This window comes from Stylophora pistillata, chromosome 5 (genome assembly GCF_964205215.1).
Source record: "Stylophora pistillata chromosome 5, jaStyPist1.2, whole genome shotgun sequence".
NCBI lineage: Eukaryota > Metazoa > Cnidaria > Anthozoa > Scleractinia > Pocilloporidae > Stylophora > Stylophora pistillata.
The window spans coordinates 6,610,886-6,631,595 of NC_142523.1; the positions used below are offsets into that span (position 1 = coordinate 6,610,886).

The 20,710-nt window shown below is 40.1% G+C and overlaps 3 protein-coding genes and 1 pseudogene across 3 annotated transcripts; 1 reads left to right on the top strand and 3 right to left on the bottom strand.

The window, feature by feature from the left end:
• Window positions 1-403: 403 nt before the first annotated feature.
• LOC111325043 (uncharacterized) lies at window positions 404-2,019 on the bottom strand. Its single transcript, XM_022928745.2, has one exon. It carries the CDS (start codon window positions 1,944-1,946, stop codon window positions 855-857), a length of 1,092 nt encoding a protein of 363 aa, XP_022784480.2. The 5' UTR covers window positions 1,947-2,019; the 3' UTR covers window positions 404-854.
• A 1,558-nt stretch (window positions 2,020-3,577) lies between these two features.
• LOC148730024 (uncharacterized) lies at window positions 3,578-5,612 on the bottom strand (annotated as a pseudogene).
• Window positions 5,613-9,266: 3,654 nt separating this feature from the next.
• On the top strand, window positions 9,267-11,351 carry LOC111325044 (uncharacterized). Its single transcript, XM_088761532.1, has one exon. The coding sequence runs from the start codon at window positions 9,386-9,388 to the stop codon at window positions 10,574-10,576; it is 1,191 nt and encodes a 396-aa protein (XP_088617658.1). The 5' UTR covers window positions 9,267-9,385; the 3' UTR covers window positions 10,577-11,351.
• Window positions 11,352-16,656: 5,305 nt separating this feature from the next.
• Window positions 16,657-18,210, bottom strand: LOC148730025 (uncharacterized). The gene has a single exon (XM_088759535.1). It carries the CDS (start codon window positions 18,153-18,155, stop codon window positions 17,031-17,033), a length of 1,125 nt encoding a protein of 374 aa, XP_088615661.1. The 5' UTR covers window positions 18,156-18,210; the 3' UTR covers window positions 16,657-17,030.
• Between the last annotated feature and the right edge of the window lie 2,500 nt (window positions 18,211-20,710).

The window sequence follows — 20,710 nt, forward strand, 5'->3', positions numbered from 1 at the left end:
TAAAAAAAGTAAGACGAATGATAATCATACCTCGCTGAGTAAACCCCTCTTTAATATCCATCCTTCAACTCACAGGATTTCAATGTTTTCAATCATGTCTGCAACGATGGACATTGTTTCTCAAATTTGACACAAATCGAAGGAAACTAATCCTACTCTTGGAAAAAATACATGAAAGCTGATAAAAAAAACAAAATTGAAAATTAAAGAACGCTGAAAAAGTAAAACAAAAAATAAAACAAGGCTTAAACGCGCACATTTCCTCTCTCAAATTCATAAACTGATTCATGTAGAAAAAAGCATCGTTGCACACTGAAGACGACTACCAGCTTGTCACGCAACGCTCCCCTTAAACTGGAAGTTCTGTTGCTCTGACCCCTAAATTAATACATCGAGACTTGAATTATTTTTTCAAATATTTATTGCAATCATTACTTTATGCTTCCAATTACATTCGCTATCATGTATTCTAAAAGTTATCCTTTTCTAAAGTTTGTACAGCTAAAAATATTAGAAATTCTTTTCTTTGAAAGAAATCTAACTTTTATGACTTAAATGTTTTTATTATACATTTACAATTCAATTTGAATTTACGTTACACTGCATAATTTGCATTTGTTTTTATTCGTTCTTATCTTCGTCCCCTTTCGTTCGTTCCCTCTCTTCTCTCGTTCAACAATCGAGAGCTCGTTCGTTTCTCGATCGCCTATTTTTAGCATTGATTGCCGGTTCTTTGCGTGTCATGACTCTACTTGCAATATGCCAAACTTTAAAACTACCTTTGCAAAAAAAACGCAAACGGTAAAGTGGTCTTACAGGAGTTCCAACTGAAAGCTACAAAAACAATGCCTGTATCACACAGCCTTGAGTTCTGCTTTTATTTTTTCGAGGAGATCCATGACAGCATCTATTGTCTGCCCTAGATCTTCCTTTATCAGCTCCGAGAATGATTTTCCGAACAAATGACCGCCAAACACTCCGACTAAAGCTCCGACGAGGCCTCCAAGGATTGGAACAGGAATCAAAACTTGGCCAACTATCATTCCTCCGACACTTCCGCCGATACGACTAAGAGCTAAAATCACATTGTCAACCACTTCTTCGATGAACTTCTCTCTTGAACTAACCAATACCCCATCTTCCCACTTCTTGTACTCCTTGTGAATGTTATAACCAGCCATGAGTGCCTCAACAACCGCGGTCGAGATGACCCCAACGCTGATTCCAACTTTCGAGAGAGCTTTTGGTACAGCCGAACCTCCAGCCACCGCAACGTCGTCCCAAATTTCTGCAACCACCTTCGGTAGCTGTTGTATTGCCTGCCATAGTGTTCTGGTCGTGGCATAGAATGTCTCACAAAAAGCCTTCCACGCTGGAGTCGCCTGCAAGCTGATGTTTAGATCACACAAACACCACATAACAAACGATTCACAGTTGTTGTTTATCGGATGGTAGTCCTTCTCGCCCTCCCTTTTATGGGCCCTCGTAATCACTTCCTCTGTAGAGTACCGTCGCAGTTTCTGTGGCCATACAACTCTTTCTACTTCGACTCTCAACAGGTCCGTCTCCGGATCGACGTAACTCTCTGCGATCAAGTCTCCGTCGGGCAATGCCATTTCCTGAATCATCCCTAGCTGTTCGAGACATGAACCCGAGCCCAAGGAGGTGGGAAACTTTTGCTTCATGAAATTTCTCGGTGTGTTGTAATAATGAATGATCTTCGGCTTCCCGCTCATCTCGTCTTTTCCGCTGCAGAGAAAATGGTGCGCGTACTCTAACGAAGTGCCACGGTTTCTTGTCATCAAGAGGTGGTCGCCTGGTTTCATGTCAGAAAGTCGGTGGATCGGCTCCCTTGCTTGAAGTTGCCATTGAAGAAGCTCCTTTCGCTCTTCAGGTTTAAGTCCCAAGATGTCCTTCCAGATTGCTGAGGATTCGCTTAAAGCCATTCTTCTACAGCATCCAATGCATAGCAAGCCTTCAACTACTCTATTAAAAAGGACCACCGTTTACATATGCGTTTGGGTCCATAGCAAGGGGTTTCCCTATTTTTCATCACTAAAAATACAAGAAGGGACTTTCCCTTCTTGTATTTTTATAGATATTTGTATGAGCTAACCTATTGGGTCGTTCTCATTGGCTGGAGAAGAGGCATTTCGTGTTAAATATTTAAAGCCCTCAAGCAAACCAGGAGGGGAACGGAAACGGCAGCGTGACAAAACAAACTGAAACCAATGTGCAGAACAATGACTCCGTACGAGCATTTCAAAACTTTGCACAACAATGCAAAATAACCAAGTGTTACGCGGTCTGACCCGAGGAAAGTTATTTATGTTTCTGTGTCTGAAACTCAAAGTAGCGTTGTAATGTTACACTTGAGTGAAGTTCTGGGGCTGTTAGTTAAGGTAAACGCATGTGCATGACGCCATTAGCGAAAGTCTTAAGAAACATGAAAATTCACATTTTGGTGATATCATCCCGACTTCTCAAGGTCCCTGTATTGCATTTAGTCGACTATGTTTTACGGGTTAGAGGGGATATAAAGAGCGAACGATAACCGAAAGTTGAGTGTGGGTTCCATAGTACTGTTATTACCTATTTTCGCTACGAATTGGGGCTCGCTTTAATTCAGACCGAAATAAGGGAAGGATGGTAAGTGCTTCCTAGCAAGAGATGCTTGACTAGGGTGGGGAATTTAATGAACTGTGCAGTTGTCCTTATTCTCCCGCAGGGTCTGATGGTACTGTGGTGTTGGCTTGTAGGGCAAATCCATATTGCAAAAATGTTAAGGGACAGAAGGATAGGGCATTTCTTTGGCATTTTGTCTTGGATGGTGGGCGTTTATGCTTAAGAAAGAAAGATTATGATGGTCGAGGTTGATCTTAGTGGACAGCGATATCGTTTTGACCATTCATGCCACGCATCCTCTTCCCAGAGCTTATTGTGTGACCAACCTAACCGAAGGTTGTTGTTAATGATATCGATTATATCATACAATCTACTAATAAAGTACAGCCAATAGAGATAAATTTGCCTTTTTAACAATACTCCACGACTTCTTTCGATATGTTTTACAAGAAATAGTTTCCTATCGGTTTCAGTAATGAAAACTTTTCGTTAGCCTTTGCAGAACAAAGCCTGAGCTCGACATTACAATCGATGATTTTCAATTTGTGACAATTTGCACTAGATAAAAAATTGACTCAAGATCATTTTCGTTATATAGTGTATATGTTCTAACTTTCCCACGACAAGAGTATTCCACCACTTTACATTCTCTAAGAGTTTCTCGACGAGAAGTGTTATTTTACTTGATACGGTACGCTGTACTTGACAAATGGTAAACACCACAGCGTACACTATTGAGTTATGGATGGACGCGGGAGGTTGCTAAGCACGAAAGAAGCGTAAGAGTCGCTCGAGGCGATAGCCGAATAGTCTATCATAACTGAAAACTTTTCTGTCAGGTTAACAAAATCTTAGAGGCCCTTTTAATTTTATTGTCTCAGATCACACCAGCCCAAGGAGGGTTTCACGATCAAAAAGGGAAAAAATGAACAAGACAAACGGTAATCATAAGTCACTGAGCAAACCCCTCCGATTATTTTCTGTCTCAATGTTTCCTGTATATGTATGTAGCCAAAGCAAAGAAGGAATTTGTTTCTTAGTTCGAAGCAGACGTCGGAAGAAATTGATGAATTCGTGGAGAAAAATTCATAAACGCTGAAAAAAACAAATTTTTAAACCGCATACATTGCATTCAGGTTGTTGTATATGAGCCTCTATCAGCTCATAGAGTGAACCATGCCAATGAGAAAACTAACGTTCCCCGCGAATTCTTTCCCGGTTCGTCACGCAACGCTCCCTTTAAACCGGAAGTTCCATCGCTCTGAACCGTAAAATAATAATCAAGACTTCAATTATTCAACGCGATGTTTATTTCTATTATTTCTTTATACTTTTACAATCAATTTCTTTTTTTCTTTTCAGACTTTAAAAATAGTTAACAATATATGCGAAATCCTACTTTGACAGAAATCTAAGTTCTAATTTGCTTTACTCTGCGCTTTTTACGTGCATTTTGATAAGTTCGTACTTCCGTCACATTGTCGCACCAGTTAGTCCTTTCGTTTCTCCACTCGTTCTTTCGTTTGTTCATTTTTTCGATCGCCTGTTTTTGGCATCGGTTGTCGGTTCCTTTACATACCACTCCACGTCTTGAAACTACCTTTACGAAAAACGCTAAAGAGATAGCAGTTTGACAAAAATTTCAGCTGAAGGCAGCAATATAACAAAGCGTACATTACACTACGCTGAGCTGCTTACCTATCGATGATTAGGTGGAGAACAAGACTGTATCTTAACCGTCTTTCATGTTAGAGTGAAACTGTGTATTTTTTATGTTTTACTCGAATTTATGGGGGTGAGCTTTAAGTTTTGCCTTTATTTCATCGAGGTTATCTATGAGTGCGTCGATACACTGCACCAAAGCTCCCTTTACATTTTTTTTCGCTAAGACCAATTTCCCAACCAAATGACCGCTGAAAACTCCGACCAAAGCTCCATCGAGGGCACCAACGACTGGAACAGGACTCACAATTTGGCCTACGATCATCCCAGCGATACTTCCACCTGCACGACAAATAACCAAAATTACTTTGTCAACCACTTCCGCGATGAACTCCTTTCTTGTTTGAACTATTTTTCCACTTTTCCATTTCTTATACTCTGTATGAATGTCCAAAATTGCCATAATAGTCTCGACAACCACAGTCGCCGGAATTACCCGAAAGAGGATTCCGCCTTTCAAAAGCGCATTCCGCAAACCTGCACGTACTCCGGCCGCTGCAACGACGTCCCAAATTTCAACACCCACCTTCGGTAGTTGTTGAAACCCTTGCCAAAATGTTCTTATTGCGGCACTACCTGTCTCACAAATGGCTTTATTCGCTGGAGTCACCTGCAAGCTGATGTTTAGATCACACAAACACCACATAACAAACGATTCACAGTTGCTCTTCATCGGATGGTAGTACCCTCGCTTAATCTATCTCAAGCCCTTGCAATCTCCTCTTCTGTGGAGTGTCGTCGCAGTTCCTCTGGCAAAACAACCGTTTCTACTTCGACTCCCAACAGGTCCGTCTCTGAATTGACATCGCTCTCTGTGATCAAGTCTCCATCGGGCCAAGTTACCTCCTAGCTCTTCGAGACATGAACCCAAGCCCAGGGAGGTGGGCAACATTTGCTTCATGGTACTTTCCGGTGTGTTGTAAAAATGAATGATCTACGGCTTCCCGCCCAGCTCGTCTGCTCCAATGCAGTAAAAATGGTGCGCGTACTCTAACGAAGTACCTCGGTTACTTGTCATCACAAGATGGTCGCCTGGTTTCATGTTTGAAAGTCGGTGGATCGGCTCCCTGACTTGAAGGTACCATCGAAGAAATTTCTTTCGCTCTTCAGCTTTAAGTCTTAAGATTTCCTTCCAATCTGCAGAGGATATGCTTGAAGCCATTTTAATATCTACAGCATCCAGTGTATAGCAAGCTTTCAACTTCTCTACTGGAAAGCATCAGCAAGGGACTTAAATGTACCTTCCGGTTTCCATAACAAGAGATTTTTCCCTTCTTTATTTTCCTAAAAATAGCGCAAAGGACTTTCCTTTTTCTTTTATTTATAGGTATTTGTATGAGCTAAGCTTATTTGAATTAATGTTCTCATTGGCTAGCTCGAGAAAAGACGTTGTACGCAAAATAATTCAAGCCCTTAAGCGAACCACAAGGGGTACGGAAACGGGAGCATAACGAACCAAAAAATCTAATTTGCGTAAGAATGACTCAGTAAGTGCGTTCCAAAACTTTGCACAACAATGCGAAATCACCAAAATATTTACGTTTCTGTTTGGAACTTGGTCTTTCGAGATATTGTGCTGCTAAAAATAGCATATTATTCTACTAGCGTTGCACGATTTCTATCCATATTATGCTACTCCGTCTTTTTCTTTGAGTTCGCTTTTCAAAAAAGACACAAAAAAAGACCAAGTTATATATTTATTATTATTGTTAGTAAAATACACACTTGCTCTGATAAAACTCAACTAATTACTACACTTGATTCCAGACTGGAAGCGGCGACTTAGTGTGACTGAATGTACGATAGACGGTAGCTTAGCCCTTACTATATTGTAACATCGCACAGGTCTTGTATCTATTTATCGTTTGCTATCGGGTGGCTGTTCCGCTTCTTGTATCTGTAAGCTGCTCGACGCCATTTGGTTTCCTGTGAAGGCGCGAAATGTGACCGACGCAATTGTTATGCTACTTCCGGTCAGTCCTTTAGATGGCGAATGAGGCAGTATTGCATTAACCAAGACATTGCAACTTCCGGTCAGTCCTTTATATGGCGAATGAGGCAGTATTGCATTAACCAAGACATTGCAACTTCCGGTCAGTCCTTTAGATGGCGAATGAGGCAGTATTGCATTAACCAAGACATTGCAAAATTGAAAATAAACTGAACCATGGACTGAACTCGAAAGTAATCAATCTTGATTAAAGACTAAGCAAGTCACGACTGTGGTAATGTTCCCTAAAAATCTGCTGATAATTCTTGCAGTGCTACTTTTATTACAAAAAAAAAAGTGCAAGAATTATTCTCGTGTTTCCAAATTATGCCAATACTAGCACAATCTATAAGGGCCTCTTAAGAACTCAAAACAGCGTTCTAATGTTATACTGAAACGAACATGAGTTCTGGCGCTGTTAGGTAAGATGATCACGTCGAGGCATCGGTGAAAGTTTAAAGAAATATGACATTAACGTTCCAATCAGCGTTTTTCTCGGTATGTTTCATGGCATCTACCGGCGTGTTATAATAATGAATGATCTTCGGCTTTATGCTCAACTCGTTCGTTCCGGTGAAGAGAAAATGGCCGTGGTCAACGTTTGTACACTAGCGTTTGTTGGCGCGTTGAGATAATGCGCAATCACCGGTTTACCTTCATCGTCAAAAGCTATGCAGAGGAAATGATAAAGAAGTCCTCGGTATAACGAACAATACTTAGGTTTCAGCCTAGCTAAAGTTACAGTAAAATGTACGCCACAGAACCTCGCTATAACGAACCCTCGATATAACGAACCAATGCCCCCAGTCCCTCAGCACGGCCCAGTCCCTCAGCACGGCTTTGTTAAATTGAAGTTCCATTGTACCCTTCTCCCTCTCCTCTTAATAAAGGAGGGGTGGGGGGGGTGGGGGGGTGGGGGTGGCGCAATCTAATATTGCTAACATCGGTATCGAAGAGTTCTGCAGTGGGATAAAATTTTTTTTGTTGAACTACTACAAGGGATTTTGCTATACTTTCATTTTTGTGAAAACAGAACGAGGGACTTTTCACTTCTTTTGTTTCATTGACATCTAACTGAGCTTATCGATTATTAGAGGATTTTACATTGATCCAAAACAAATTTCTCCAAACTAACATCATTACAACTGTATGGCAGACAGTAGGGAGAATCACTCATGGGATCTTCCTTAGTTCCTATTCTCAGAGAGACGGGCTCCTAGGCTGTCTGCCTTCGTTGTCTGTGCAGAGTCTACGAAGGGTTGACGTAAGCGACGTCAAGGCTTACTCGTGGGTCTCGGGATTTAGTGGAGTAGACTCCTAGTGAAAAAGGGCAAGTCCCGCTTACTGAAGTTTTGAAGCCAAAAATGGTATGGAATAGTCTATCATAATTGAAAACCTTTATGTCAGGTGAACAAAATCTTAGAGGCCCTTTTAATTCTTTTGTCTCAGATCACACCAGCCTAAGGAGGGTTTCGCTCTAGCTCAAAAAAGGAAAAAATGAATAACACAAATGGTAGTCATAACCCACTGGGAAAATCCCGAATTATTTTCCGTCTTTCAACTTACAAGACTTCAATGTTCAGTTCCTATATCGGTTATGTATGTAGCCAAAGCAAAGAAGGAATTTGTTTCTTAATTCGAAGCAGACATCGGAGGAAATTGATGAATCCGTAAAGAAGAATTCATGAACGCTGAAAATGCAAATGTCTAAACCGTATACCTTGCATTCAAGTTGTTATGAACCTCTGTCAGCTCATAGAGTGAAGCATGCCAATGAGAAAACTATCGTTCCGCACCGAATTATTTCCAGGTTCGTCACGCAACGCTCCCTTTAAACCGGAAGTTCTACAAGTTTAGGGCAAAGCTACCGTCTATCGTACATTCAGTCACACTAAGTCGCCGCTTCAAGTATGGAATCTAGTGTAGTAATTAGTTGTGTTTTATCAGAGCAGGTGTGTACTTTACTAACAATAATAATAAATATATATAACTTGGTCTTGTTTAGTGTCTTTTTGGAAAAGCAAACTTAAAGAAAAAAACAGAGTAGCATAAACCACTTTCATAAATGGCTGCCGGTTTAATATTCTTTTTACTATTGCTTAAATAGTGCTTTACTGCGAAGGATCGTGCACATATACGTTTCATAACCGCAGTTCATATATATGTATTTCATATGTTTGTTGTTTGATTTATCATCTTACGGGTTTATGTCGAATTAATTTGATGGCCTGCTCCCAGTTGGCTTGTTAGCTCAATTGGTAGAGCGCTGCACTAGTATCGCAGAGGTCAGTGGTTCGAATCCCGTACAGGCCTGAATTTTTTTCAGGTCTGATTTTCACTATTGCTTAAATAGTGCTTTACTGCGAAGGATCGTGCACATATACGTTTCATAACCGCAGTTCATATATATGTATTTCATATGTTTGTTGTTTAATATTCTTTTGTTTAAATTTAAATTAGCCCTACTGGCCTCGTTCTCCAGTACAAAATTCAAAAGAATACATTACCTCAAGCGAGGCCAGAAGAGCTAATTTAAATTTAAACAAAAGAATATTTATACGGCAGCCATTTATGAAAGTGGTCTATAATATGGATAGAAATCGTGCAATGCTAGTAGCATAATATGCTAATTTTATCAGCACAATATCTCGAAGGACCTAGTTCCAAACAGAAACGTAAATATTTTGGTGATTTCGCATTGTTGTGCAAAGTTTTGGAACGTACCTACTGAGTCATTCTCATGCAAATTGGATTTTTCGCTTTGTCACGCTCGTTTCCATACCCCTTGTGGTTTGCTCAAGGGCTTGGATTATTTTGCGTATAACGTCTTTTCTCCAGCTAGCCAATGAGAACATTCAAGTAAGGTTAGGCCATACCAATATCTATAAATAAAAGGGATGGGAAAGTCCCTTCGAGCTATTTTTAGGAAAATTAAAGTAGGGGAAAGTCTCTTGTTATGGAAACGGAAGGTATATTAAAGTCCCTTGTTGATGCTTTTCAGTAGAGAAGTTGAAAATTTGCTATACACTGGATGCTGTAGATATCAAAATGGCTTCAAACATATCCTCTGCAGATTGGAACAAAATCTCGAGACTTAAACCTAAAGAGCGAAAGGAATTTCTGAAATGGCACCTTCAAGCAAGGGAGTCGATCCGCCGACTTTCAGACATGAAACAAGGCGACCACCTTTTGAGGACATACTACCGAGGTACTCCGATCGAGTACGCGCACCATTTTATCTGCATCGGAAGAGACGAGAAAAGTAGAAAGCCGAAGATCATTCATTATTATAACACCACCTGGAATGCCATAAAGCAAATGTTTCCCACCTTACTGGGCTTGGGTTCACGTCTCGAAGAGCTAGGAATAATTCAGGAGGTTACTTTGCCCGACGGAAACTTGATCGCAAAGAGTGATGTCGATCCAAAGACGACGGAGCTGTTGAACGGAGTCGAAGTAGAAAGGGTTGTATGGCCAGAGGAACTGAGACGATACTCCACAGAAGAAGAGATTGCAAGGGCTCGTAGAAGGTTAGGCGAGAATGACTTCCATCTGATGAAGAACAACTGTGAATCGTTTGTTATGTGGTGTTTGTGTGACCTAAACATCAGCTTACAAGTGACCTCAACCTTAAAAGCCCGTGGTGAGACATTTAGTGCCGCAATAAGAGCACTTTTTCAATCGATTAAACAGCTACCGAAGGTGGCTGCCGAACTTTGGGACGATTTTGCAGCAGCTACAGCCCGAAAGGCTGTGGGAAATGCTCTACCGAAGCTCGGAATCAGCGTTGGGGCAGCAACGACCGTGGTCGCCGAAACTATTATGGCAATTTGGGACATTCGTAAGGAGTACAAGAAATGGAGAGATGGACTATTAATTAAAACAAGAAAGGAGTTCATCGCAGAAGTGGTCGACAGAGTGATTTTGGGTCTTTGTCGAATTAATGGAATTATTGTTGGTATGATCGTAGGCCAAATTGTGATTCCTATTCCAGTCGTTGGTGGCCTCGTTGGAGCTTTGGTCGGAACTTTTGGCGGTCATTTGGTTGGGAAAATGGTCTCAGCTGAAACAAATGTAAAGGGAGCTTTGGCGCAGAGTATCGACGCACTCATAGATAAATTCGATGAAATAAGTGCAAAACGTAAAGCGCACTCACATAAACTCGAGCAAAACGTTGAAAATATACTCTTTCTCTCTAACATGAAAGACGGTAAAGATACAGTCTTGTTCTCCACCTAATCATCGATAGGTAAGCAGCTCAGCGTAGTGTGATGTACGCTTTATTATTTTGCTGCCATCGGTTGAAATTTTTGTCAAACCGCTATCCCTTTAGAGTTTTTCGTAAGGGTAGTTTCAAGACGTGAAGTGTTATGCTAAAAACCGACAGCCGATGCCAAAAACAGGCGATCGAGAAAAACGAACTAGCGCTCGACTATTCAACGAAAGAACGAGTGGAGAAACGAAAGGCGTAACTGATGTGACAATGTGACGGAAGAACGAACTCATCAAAACGCACCTAAATTACGAAGGGTGAAGCAAATTTAAATTCAGTCAATATTTATAGGTACCGAAAGACATTTGATCTCTCCTAAAACTTAGATTTCTGTCGAAGTAGGATTTCGCATATATTGTTAACTATTTTTACATGTAAAGTCTGAAAAGAAAAAAAATTGATTCTAAAAGTATAAAAAAATAATAGAAGTAAACATCGCGTTGAATAATTGAAGTCTAGATTATTATTTTACGGTTCAGTGAATGGCTTACCCTCTTCCATACGTGTGTTGTTTGCTCCTGGTGTCGTTATTTTTACCGATTGAACTTGATTTAACCGTTTTTTTTTTTTTTTATTCCTGGTTTTCTCTTCTTAATCGGTAAAGTAACGGCACCAGGAGCAAACAACACAAGTATGGAATAAGGTACCAATCTTTATTTAATATTTTCACTTTTAACTATCTCCGTGGATATCTTGTAGAGAATCCCATACAAATCCTTATAAATCGATATGTAAATTGTGTTCCCTGTGTGGTTCTTAAAGAGAGCTTGGGCCGCCTATGCCTTCATTGTCAAAATCTATGCTGAGGAAATGATATTCGTAGTGATTCAAGCCGAACGTAGAACCTTTCCGGACCAAATGGTGTCCTAATCTAATGTCTGTAAATCTATGGATTGGCTCTCGGCAGCAAAGAAACCGACTGAGAAATGGCCTCTTCGTCTGCGATGTCTTTAATTCCATCAATACATTTCCTTAAGTCTTTAGACATTTCACTACATCTACGCTAGTGCCAGAACTTGAAAACTGCCTTCGGATCTGTGTTCTTTGTACGGCTGGGGACAATATCTACTGGATCGAAGACCAAAGAACTACTGACTAACTTTAAAACCCGGAGCTGTATTTAAATACAGTGGAACCTCGACTTAACGAACCTCGAAGTCCTCGGTATAACGAATCAATTGCCCCAGTCCCAAGGCACTTTGTTAAATCGACGTTCCACTGTACCCTTCTCCCTTTCCTCTTAATAATAAGAGAGGTTTGCCGCAATCTAATACGACTGACACCTGGTATCGAAGAGTTCTGCAGTGGGGTAAAATCCTTTGTTGAACTACTACTAAAGGAATTTTACCATACTTTCATTATTGTGAGACCCGAACGAGGGACTTTTCCCTTGTTTTGTTTAATTGACTTCTAACTGAGCTTATCTTTAATATTCATATATTTTTGGGCAAACACGACACATTTCAAAACAACTGCTTAATCCTGCCGGTTGCATGTGGGTTCGTGTTGCATACTAGCGTATATCCCTTAAACAGGCGCCAAGCGCTTATTTATAGTTCTGGGCACCCCAAAAAAGGGGGAGGAGAGGTTCAACCTCGCTAAGGAAAAATGCCCTGGGAACTAGGTTGGTAGAGGGTGGCGAGGAGAAGATTTATTAGAAGGAGTGCATTTCTTTCTGTGGTCCCTGTTTAAGTTTAATTTCCGATAAAATGAATTGCCCTATTGTCCTTGGGAAGTTTAAGACTATCTTTAGAGTATCTTTGACTATCGCTTGGTGTAATAATAGACGATAAACTCGATTGGCATAGTCACATCGAAAAACTAACCAAAAAAGTCGCCTCTGGTATCGAGGCCCTAGAGCGAATTAGGCACCTGATCCCAGCATCAACCTTACATCTCATTTACCAAACTTTAGTAAAACCTCACTTTGCTTACTGTGACACTGTTTGGGGTAGCTGTGGGAAAACGCTACGAGACAAACTGAAGAAATTGCAGAATAGAGCAGCCCGTGTGTTGACATTCTCTAACTATTATGCTGATGCAACTGAGCTACTCGAGTTTTTAGGATGAAAAATCTTGCACGCCAGCAGGAAATCCATAAAGCCACCATGATGTTTAGATGTCTGCACGAGCTAGCTCCAGGGTATCTATATTCAAAGTTTACGTGGCGTGACTCTGCTTATGACCTCAGGGACTCTGAAAATAAGCTCAATGTGCCATTACCGCGCACTGATTATCACAGAAAAAGCTTTAGCTACATGGCGCCACATTATGGTACATTCTACCACGCGATATAAGGAACACAGTCTCTGGGGTTGTTTAAACCTAAGATCAATGACATTCTTTAAGTCTAACGCACGGCATTCAAGGAAAACAGCTTTAGTGTTATAGTATGTAGTTTGAATTTTAAATATCTTAGCGTATGTGATATGTATTTTTATGGGCTGATGAATTGATCGTGTTTAAATAAAGATTAAATAAATAAATAAATAAATAAATAAGTAAATAAAGAACAGCGAATGTTGTCGCGCTGCTTTAGGTACGATTTTAAAAGGTTGATCCGGGTGGATGGAAACTTAATCACCTCTATAACTTAGAGGAAATACTTCACCCAAGTTCTTGAGATACGAAAACAACCATTTAGTTTAGCAGGATGTGATTTACTCTTTGATCTAGTCTTGGAAAATGGAAGGGGGGGAGCTTTCCCTCGTCAGGCTCAAACGGGTGCGTACCGCTGAACAGTGTCTGTGGTTTTAGGGGTCTTAAGTCTTAAACAGGGTAAAAAGTAAATAGTAGATATTTGCTTTAAAAAATAAAACAGAAATAAAGTATTATCGTCTCTGGATGGAGTTGCGTCGCGATCCACATCGGTAGTAGCAACATCATTGAATAAAGGATATTATTAAAAACTAGATCATTGGATAATGCAATTCAAGACTTTTTATTGGCTTAGCCATTATGGTATATTTAACAACTATTCACCGAAGTGGAGGTGGTTAGTGGTGAATAGTTGTTTTAGTATATACTAAAACAGTGAGATAATATACACCACCATCGTCAATTTGAGTGATTTCTTCGCTTGTCACAGATGCAAACCGCGACGCCTTTTTTTCCCGAGTTGCTCGGAGGTAAATAGCAAAGGATATTCACAGTTTGACTAGCCAATCAGAGCGCTCCTTCAACGCTATCCACTGTTTTAGTATATACTAAGAGCCAATATACCATAATCTACAAATATGGCATGCATATGCGTCAGCTTAAAATCAAAAGGGAGCTAAAAATTCCGGTTTCTTCTCACAAAATAATAATTTCTAGGGGGGCGTTATTATTAAACCAATTATCTCAATGTTGCTTAATTAACAAAGTACCAAGTTTTTTGTGAAAAATCCATTTTCCAGCATTAAACAATCAAATATGTCTATTTAATGTAAAATCAGGTGAAAAAGTTAGGGTTAGGGTATTTTTTAGGGTTAGGGTTAAACAACATTAGGCAAAAATAAGCACTGCACTTGTACTGGTGGAACATAATCTGGTTCATTGCAGAAAACACTATCAGCAATTGTAGAACACTTGTTGCACCATTGGGTTCCGGGCGGGTAAGTGGGGACATTAGCTCCAACCCGATCAAATGGACGGTAGAACCGCCTCGGGACTTTTCTCTTCGACAGCTCTTTGGAGTGCTTCAAGAGTGGACACGAGCAATATTCATTGGCTTCCCGAGTTGCTCTAATCCAATGCCGAGTGCAAGCCCAGCAATTTAAATTTCCGTCCACAAACCGAGCAATGGCCCCGTCAAACCGCGTCAATCGACCTTGGCATGTTTCTCCAGCTCGTGTTCGCTTAATAAACCAGTAAGTCCGCTCATTGGGCTTTGCATGTGAACTAAAGAACAATAAACACCGCGTAAGATGTCTTCTGCTAAGTCTTCGATAAATCTATCGTGTTAAACGCGCTGTTTTCACTAAGTGTACAACCTTTAAACCTCAGTGTACAAAAATGTAAGTGCTGGTCAATGAACGAGGGAACTAGCGATAAGATTTCTTTCTACCGTTTTCAGTTTGGGGCTACTTTTTCACCAAAAACTAGACGAAACTTTTTAAAAACGCCGCCATTTTTTCGAAGTTTGTTATGGTGCCCAGGCCATTGGCGCCAGCGCGAGCCAAGAGATCTCCCACATGCGCCGACGTTCTTCTGCCCTGTTTTTCCCGCCAACACTCGTTCCATCCTTAGCTTGTTCGCCTTTCCGAAACCATTTTTTGCAGCGAATGTGAAAGTCTTTGCCACAATTGGCAAAATTTTGTTCGAATTGCGGTTCTAGATCGACATCTCCTACTAAGGCTTCTACCATCGGATTTTCCGAATTTAGAAAAAGGAAAGAAGAAGAAAGAAGAGGAAAGTTTGAGCCCAAAGGGAAGAAACCCAAAGTGACTACTGCTAGTAAGAAGAAGGATGTTCTTGTCAATATAGGAGTAATGAAATACTGTAATGGTGAACTTAAAAAATGTAGAGGGAAGACATTGCCAATTACTACTAGCACAGATGCAAGTGCAAATCAGATAAAGGAGAAAGCAGTCACTAAACATACAAGTCACGATGAAAGCCTGCATGATGGATTAGAGTATGTTCTTCTTTACCCCGACGGTAGCGAGATAGTCAATATACCAGGATCTAATGAGCCCTTCGTATTGGAGAAATACAGAGAAGAAGTTGGGAGGCAGTACAAGAGAATAACATTGTTTATCAGTACAAAATCAGATTTTCTGTTTTCCGAAATGCCCAAGATGTCGAACGTGGAAAGCGAACCACAAATGTCCAGTGATGATAAAGAGTTGCAGCAGAGCATTTAAGATAGCTCAGCCAAAGTAAGTGGTTAAAGTATATTGTTTTACATATAAATCAAAAAGAAGAAGTGGTGATATTTAGGGGAAAAACATAGGGGCATTTTAGACGTTAACTTCATAACCTAAAAGATTTCATTGCTTTAGGGGCCGATTATTGAGTATTTTTAGTGACGATGGTGTTTATTCGTATACTTTTCTTTTGTCCTGTGGCAGGGGATTTAAAGGTTATTTAGGAAATGTCAAAATCATAATTAAAACTTTGCTAATGCACTCACTTATCTATACAAAGCCCAAAGCGGGGTGGGGGTCGGGCAAAGGGTTAGCATTTTTTTTTTTTACAGGGAGAGGATCTTTTGACAGAAATTATAAGCTAATGTGAATTCTTACTCTCAGGGTCATTCATCCAACTTAAAAAAAAAAAAACTGAGCCCAATTTTTGTTGTACAATTTTGTTTGGAGGAAATATCTAAAGATGAAATTGCTGCCAAGCCAAATAGTTGTGGGTATGTTTTTCATGAGGTTTGTCTCAAAGAGTGGTTAGTCAATTGTGATTCCGCTGCAAAATGCCCTGGCTGCCAGAAAGTCTTCACCTCAAGTGCGAGCACTTCCATTGCAAACAATACAAACATGAGCAGTTCAAACCAAAGTCACAAAGATCATTTCACCCCAAATGCCAGCACCTCCATTGCAAACAATGCAAGCATGAGCAGTTCAAACCAAAGCCAGAAAGATCTCTTCACCCCAAGTGCGAGCACCTCCATTGCAAACAATACAAACATGAGCAGTTCAAACCAAAGCCAGAAAGATCATTACACCCCAAACGCCAGCACCTTCATTGCAAACAATGCAAGCATGAGCAGTTCAAACCAAAGCCAGAAAGATCTCTTTACCCCAAGTGCGAGCACCTCCATTGCAAACAATACAAGCATGAGCAGTTCAACACAAAGCCAAGTTTATCAGACATCCAGTGGCCTTGACTATATGTATGTTAACAGACAGTATGGGGACATACTCTATGTTTCTGATGATTCAGATGGAGAGGACAGTTATGAAAGTATTATACACATTCCTGAGGAGACCGAAGCTGGTACAACAAACACGTTTACCGAGAATGCTTGGGAATTTCATCGCGGGCTCACCTAGAGAAACGAATTACAGTGAGATGTTTTAAATAGTATTAAAAAGGTTACTGTGCTGCGAGTAGATTTTTAGTAAACAATTTTGGCATTTATTATTGCTCGAACTTTGAGCGGAATCTTTCTTAATTTGTTCAACGTCCCCTTTGGCTTCTTAAAACAGTAAAAACGCCTAACAATAGGGGCTTGTTATTGGAAAAAGTTAATTATCTCTTTAAAAGCTAGAACGTCAACAACGACAACAGCAACAACAACATTTAGTTATACCACAAAGAAATAAGATAAGAAACATTAAGAAACTATATATTTAGCGCCTACTTCTAAGCTCTTTCGTGTTACGTGGGTAAACAAATTACATCTACATTTTCATTTTTACACCGTCAAATTCGGTGTTTCGGCTGTTCCGGTGTTCCGGGGTGTTCCGGGAGAGCAAGTCTGTATCTTTACTGTCTCTTATAATGGAGAAAATTGCGTAAGTGAACTTTAGGTTTTGCTTTCATTTCATCGAGTTCATCTATGAGTGCGTCGATGGTCTTCCCTAAAGCTTCCTTTGTTTCCTCTGAGAACTGTCTCCCAGTTAAATGACCGCCAAACATTCCGACCAAAGCTCCAACGAGGCCACCAACGACTGGAACAGGAATCATAATTTGGCCTGCGGTCATCCCAGCGATACTTCCACCTGTATGACAAATCGCCAAAATCACTTTGTCAACCACTTCCGCGATGAACTCCTTTCTTGTTTTAATCAATACTCCACCTCTCCATTTCTCGTACTCCTTGCGAATGTCCACAATTGCTACAATAATCTCGACGATCACGGTTGATATTACCCCAATGCTGATTCCGAGTTTCGAAAGAGTCTCTCCCACAGCCCTTCCGGCTGCAGCCGCTGAAACGTCGTCCCAAATTTCGGCAACCACCCTCGGTATCTGTTGAATCCCATGCCAAAATGTTCTTATCGCGGCACTTCCTGCCTCACAAAGGGCTTTCGACGCTGAGGTTACCTGTAAACTGATGTTTAGGTCACACAAACACCACATAACAAACGATTCACAGTTGTTGCTTGTCAGATGGTAGTCCTTCTCGCCTAACCTATCACGAGCCCTTGCAATCTCCTCTTCTGTGGAGTATCGTCGCAGTTCCTCTGGCCATACAACCCTTTCTACTTCGACTCCGTTCAACAGCTCCGTGGTCTTTGGATCGACATCACTCTTTGCGATCAAGTCTCCGTCGGGCAAAGTCGCCTTCTTTATTATCCCTAGCTGTTCAAGACATGAACCCGAGCCAAGGGAGACCAGAAAAAATTGCTGAAAGGCATCTTTCGCTGTGTAGTGAATGATTTTCCGCTCTCCACTTATCTCGTCTATTTCTATGCACAAAAAATGGTGCGCGTACTCTAACGAAGTACCACGGTTTCTTGTCATCGAGAGGTGGTCGCCTGGTTTCATGTCAGAAAGTCGACGGATCGGCTCCCTTGCTTGAAGTTGCCATCGCAGAAGCTCTTTTTGCTCTTCAGGTTTACGTCCCAAGATGTCCTTCCAGATTGCTGAGGATTCGCTTAAAACCATTCTTCTACAGCATACAATACATAGTAAGCTTTCAATTTCTCTACTTTAACGCATTACAAGAATCCTTTATATATCTTTTGGTTCTATAATAGGGGAATTTTCCCCTCCGTCATTAAAAATAGCACAAGGGACTTTTCTCTCTTTTGTTTTTCTCATGGGCTGGAGAATGACGTCCTACGCAAAATATTTTAAAAAAGCCCTCAGGCAAACTACGAGGGGAAGGGAAAGGGGAGCAAGGCGAAACAAAAATATCTAGAGAGCGGGGCAATAGCTCCGCATGTATATTTAAAAACTTTTCAAAACATTACGAAATCACCATTGTGTTCAAATTTTCCCTTCTTTCTCTCTCTTTCCTCAAGTTATGAACGGGATTTCCTGCAATCTAAGATTACTGACATTTGTGCAAACAAATGTGCATAAATTGTACCGAGGGGGGGCATTCCCCTTTTTCGGTTTTGGTTACTTTTTAGGTAATTTTTTTCGGTTTTAGTGACATAAAACTTCGGTTTTTCGGTTTCAGTTTTCAAAACGGTTTGCCGATTTTCCGTTTTATAGCATTTGGTTTTCGGTTTTTGTGTGAAAAATACTGACGGGTTTTAAGATGTGAAATCCGATGTGATATATTTTCGGATTTTCCTTCAAACATTCAATTCGTCACTTCAAACATTCGTCACTTCAAACATTCGTCACTTCAAACATTCAGTTCGTCACTTCAAACATTCAACTCGGCAATTCAAACGTCCAATACGTCAAATGAAAGATTCAATTCGTCACTTCAAACACTCAATTTGGCAATTCAAACGTCCCATTCGGCAATTCAAAGATTCAAACGTCCCATTCGGCAATTCAAAGATTCAATTTGTCAATCGAACATTCACTTCGTCATTTCAGACATTCGATTCGTCAGTTGCAACATTCAATTCGATAATTCGCCGGTTGAAATATCAATTCTGACATTCACTCTCGACGTTCAAAGTTTCGACATTCACTTTCGACATTCAAACTTTGAACATTCACTCTCGACATTCAAAGTTTCGACATTCCCTTTCGACATTCACTTTCGACATTCACTTTCGACATTCACTTTCGACATTCACTTTCGACGACACCGCGGAAAGACGTTTTTTAGGGCACGATACAGTATTTTACTGGTCAGCGGACACCTCAACGAAACCATGAAATGCGGATAACTTTTACAATGTTTTTCGCCGTGAGTCAAATCGACAACGTAAAAAGTCAAAACTTAGAAAGAATACCGTAAACTTAGCTTTGAAACTCGGCTCACCTTTTGGATAGTTCTTAAGCTCAATTATATAATTTGCCAAAGCCGAACTGAAGTTGCACACGATATGAAATTGCTGTTTTTCGCTGGCGGCTCCGTGGCAACTAAGTTTTGTTTATAAAAGAGCTTATGCACCAAGGCTAAAAATGAGACGATTTTTGAATGGTTGAAGCGGTGATCCGAGGACGCTGCACTATCAGGTTTGTAAAGCAGTGGCTTGAACCGTATAAATGGGCATGTCAACGGCATTTCGGTCAGATTCGCCGAAAAGAAGACAAAACATGCCCGTGTAGCACGGCCACCCTATCCCCACTAGTTACTGTATGTATCATAGTTGGCCAAAAAACCTACGACTGTAACATGCATAGGACTGAAGCCCCCAAAAGTACAAAGACTGGCTCAACTAGAGGAAGAATAAACCGAGGTATGCTTTAAGTACAAAATGTCCATTATAATGATAATAAAGAAGTTTTCACTTTCCATCTTAGTTTAATTTTTTTTCTGAGAAGCTGTAATTTTATGTCTGAGCAATAGTTTTACTTTCCCAACAAGTATTTCTCATTACAATTATGAATTATTTGTAGTATGTCTATTTTTTAAGCTGCTTTTCCCTCACTAATCATTTTATTTTATTTATTTTTGCTTTTTCTTTTCTTTCTTAACTAACTTAATGCCATCTGCAACATAAAATGTACTGAGCTAACAGAATACTTCTGCTTTATTTAACTCCCTGATTCACAAAGTAACATTACCATCTTGGTACTACTAGAAAACAAATTTTTAAGAAACAAAACTACTGTAAGGTAAAATAATTATTATAATATAATTTAATCGATGTGAATAAAGCACTGCATTGTCTTTTCTCATATTCCAACAGCCTTGAATGAATCAACTATCTTCTAAACTTGATTTCTTATATTCAGAAGCTGCATGCCTGAGTTATAAACAAAGAATTCTTGTTGGTTGTTAATGGAGGTGTAAAGAACATAATGATTATGATGATTAATCTTCCAAATTAGAAATGTCAGAGGGAAATTATCTGAAGTATTTTCTGAAGTCGAACAAATGAAGTTAAAAAATGTTCAGGAGAAAATTGATTAGATTAAGTCAGCTGTCAATTCCCAGATAACAGTAAATCATGAGGAGTAACCAAAAGCTTGTAATTAGCATTTTACTGCTGTACCCATCTAGTCAAATAAAAATCAGTGATGGGATATTCCCAAACATGAACAATGATAGCACCATGCAGATGTCCTTTTCCCAACTTATTACA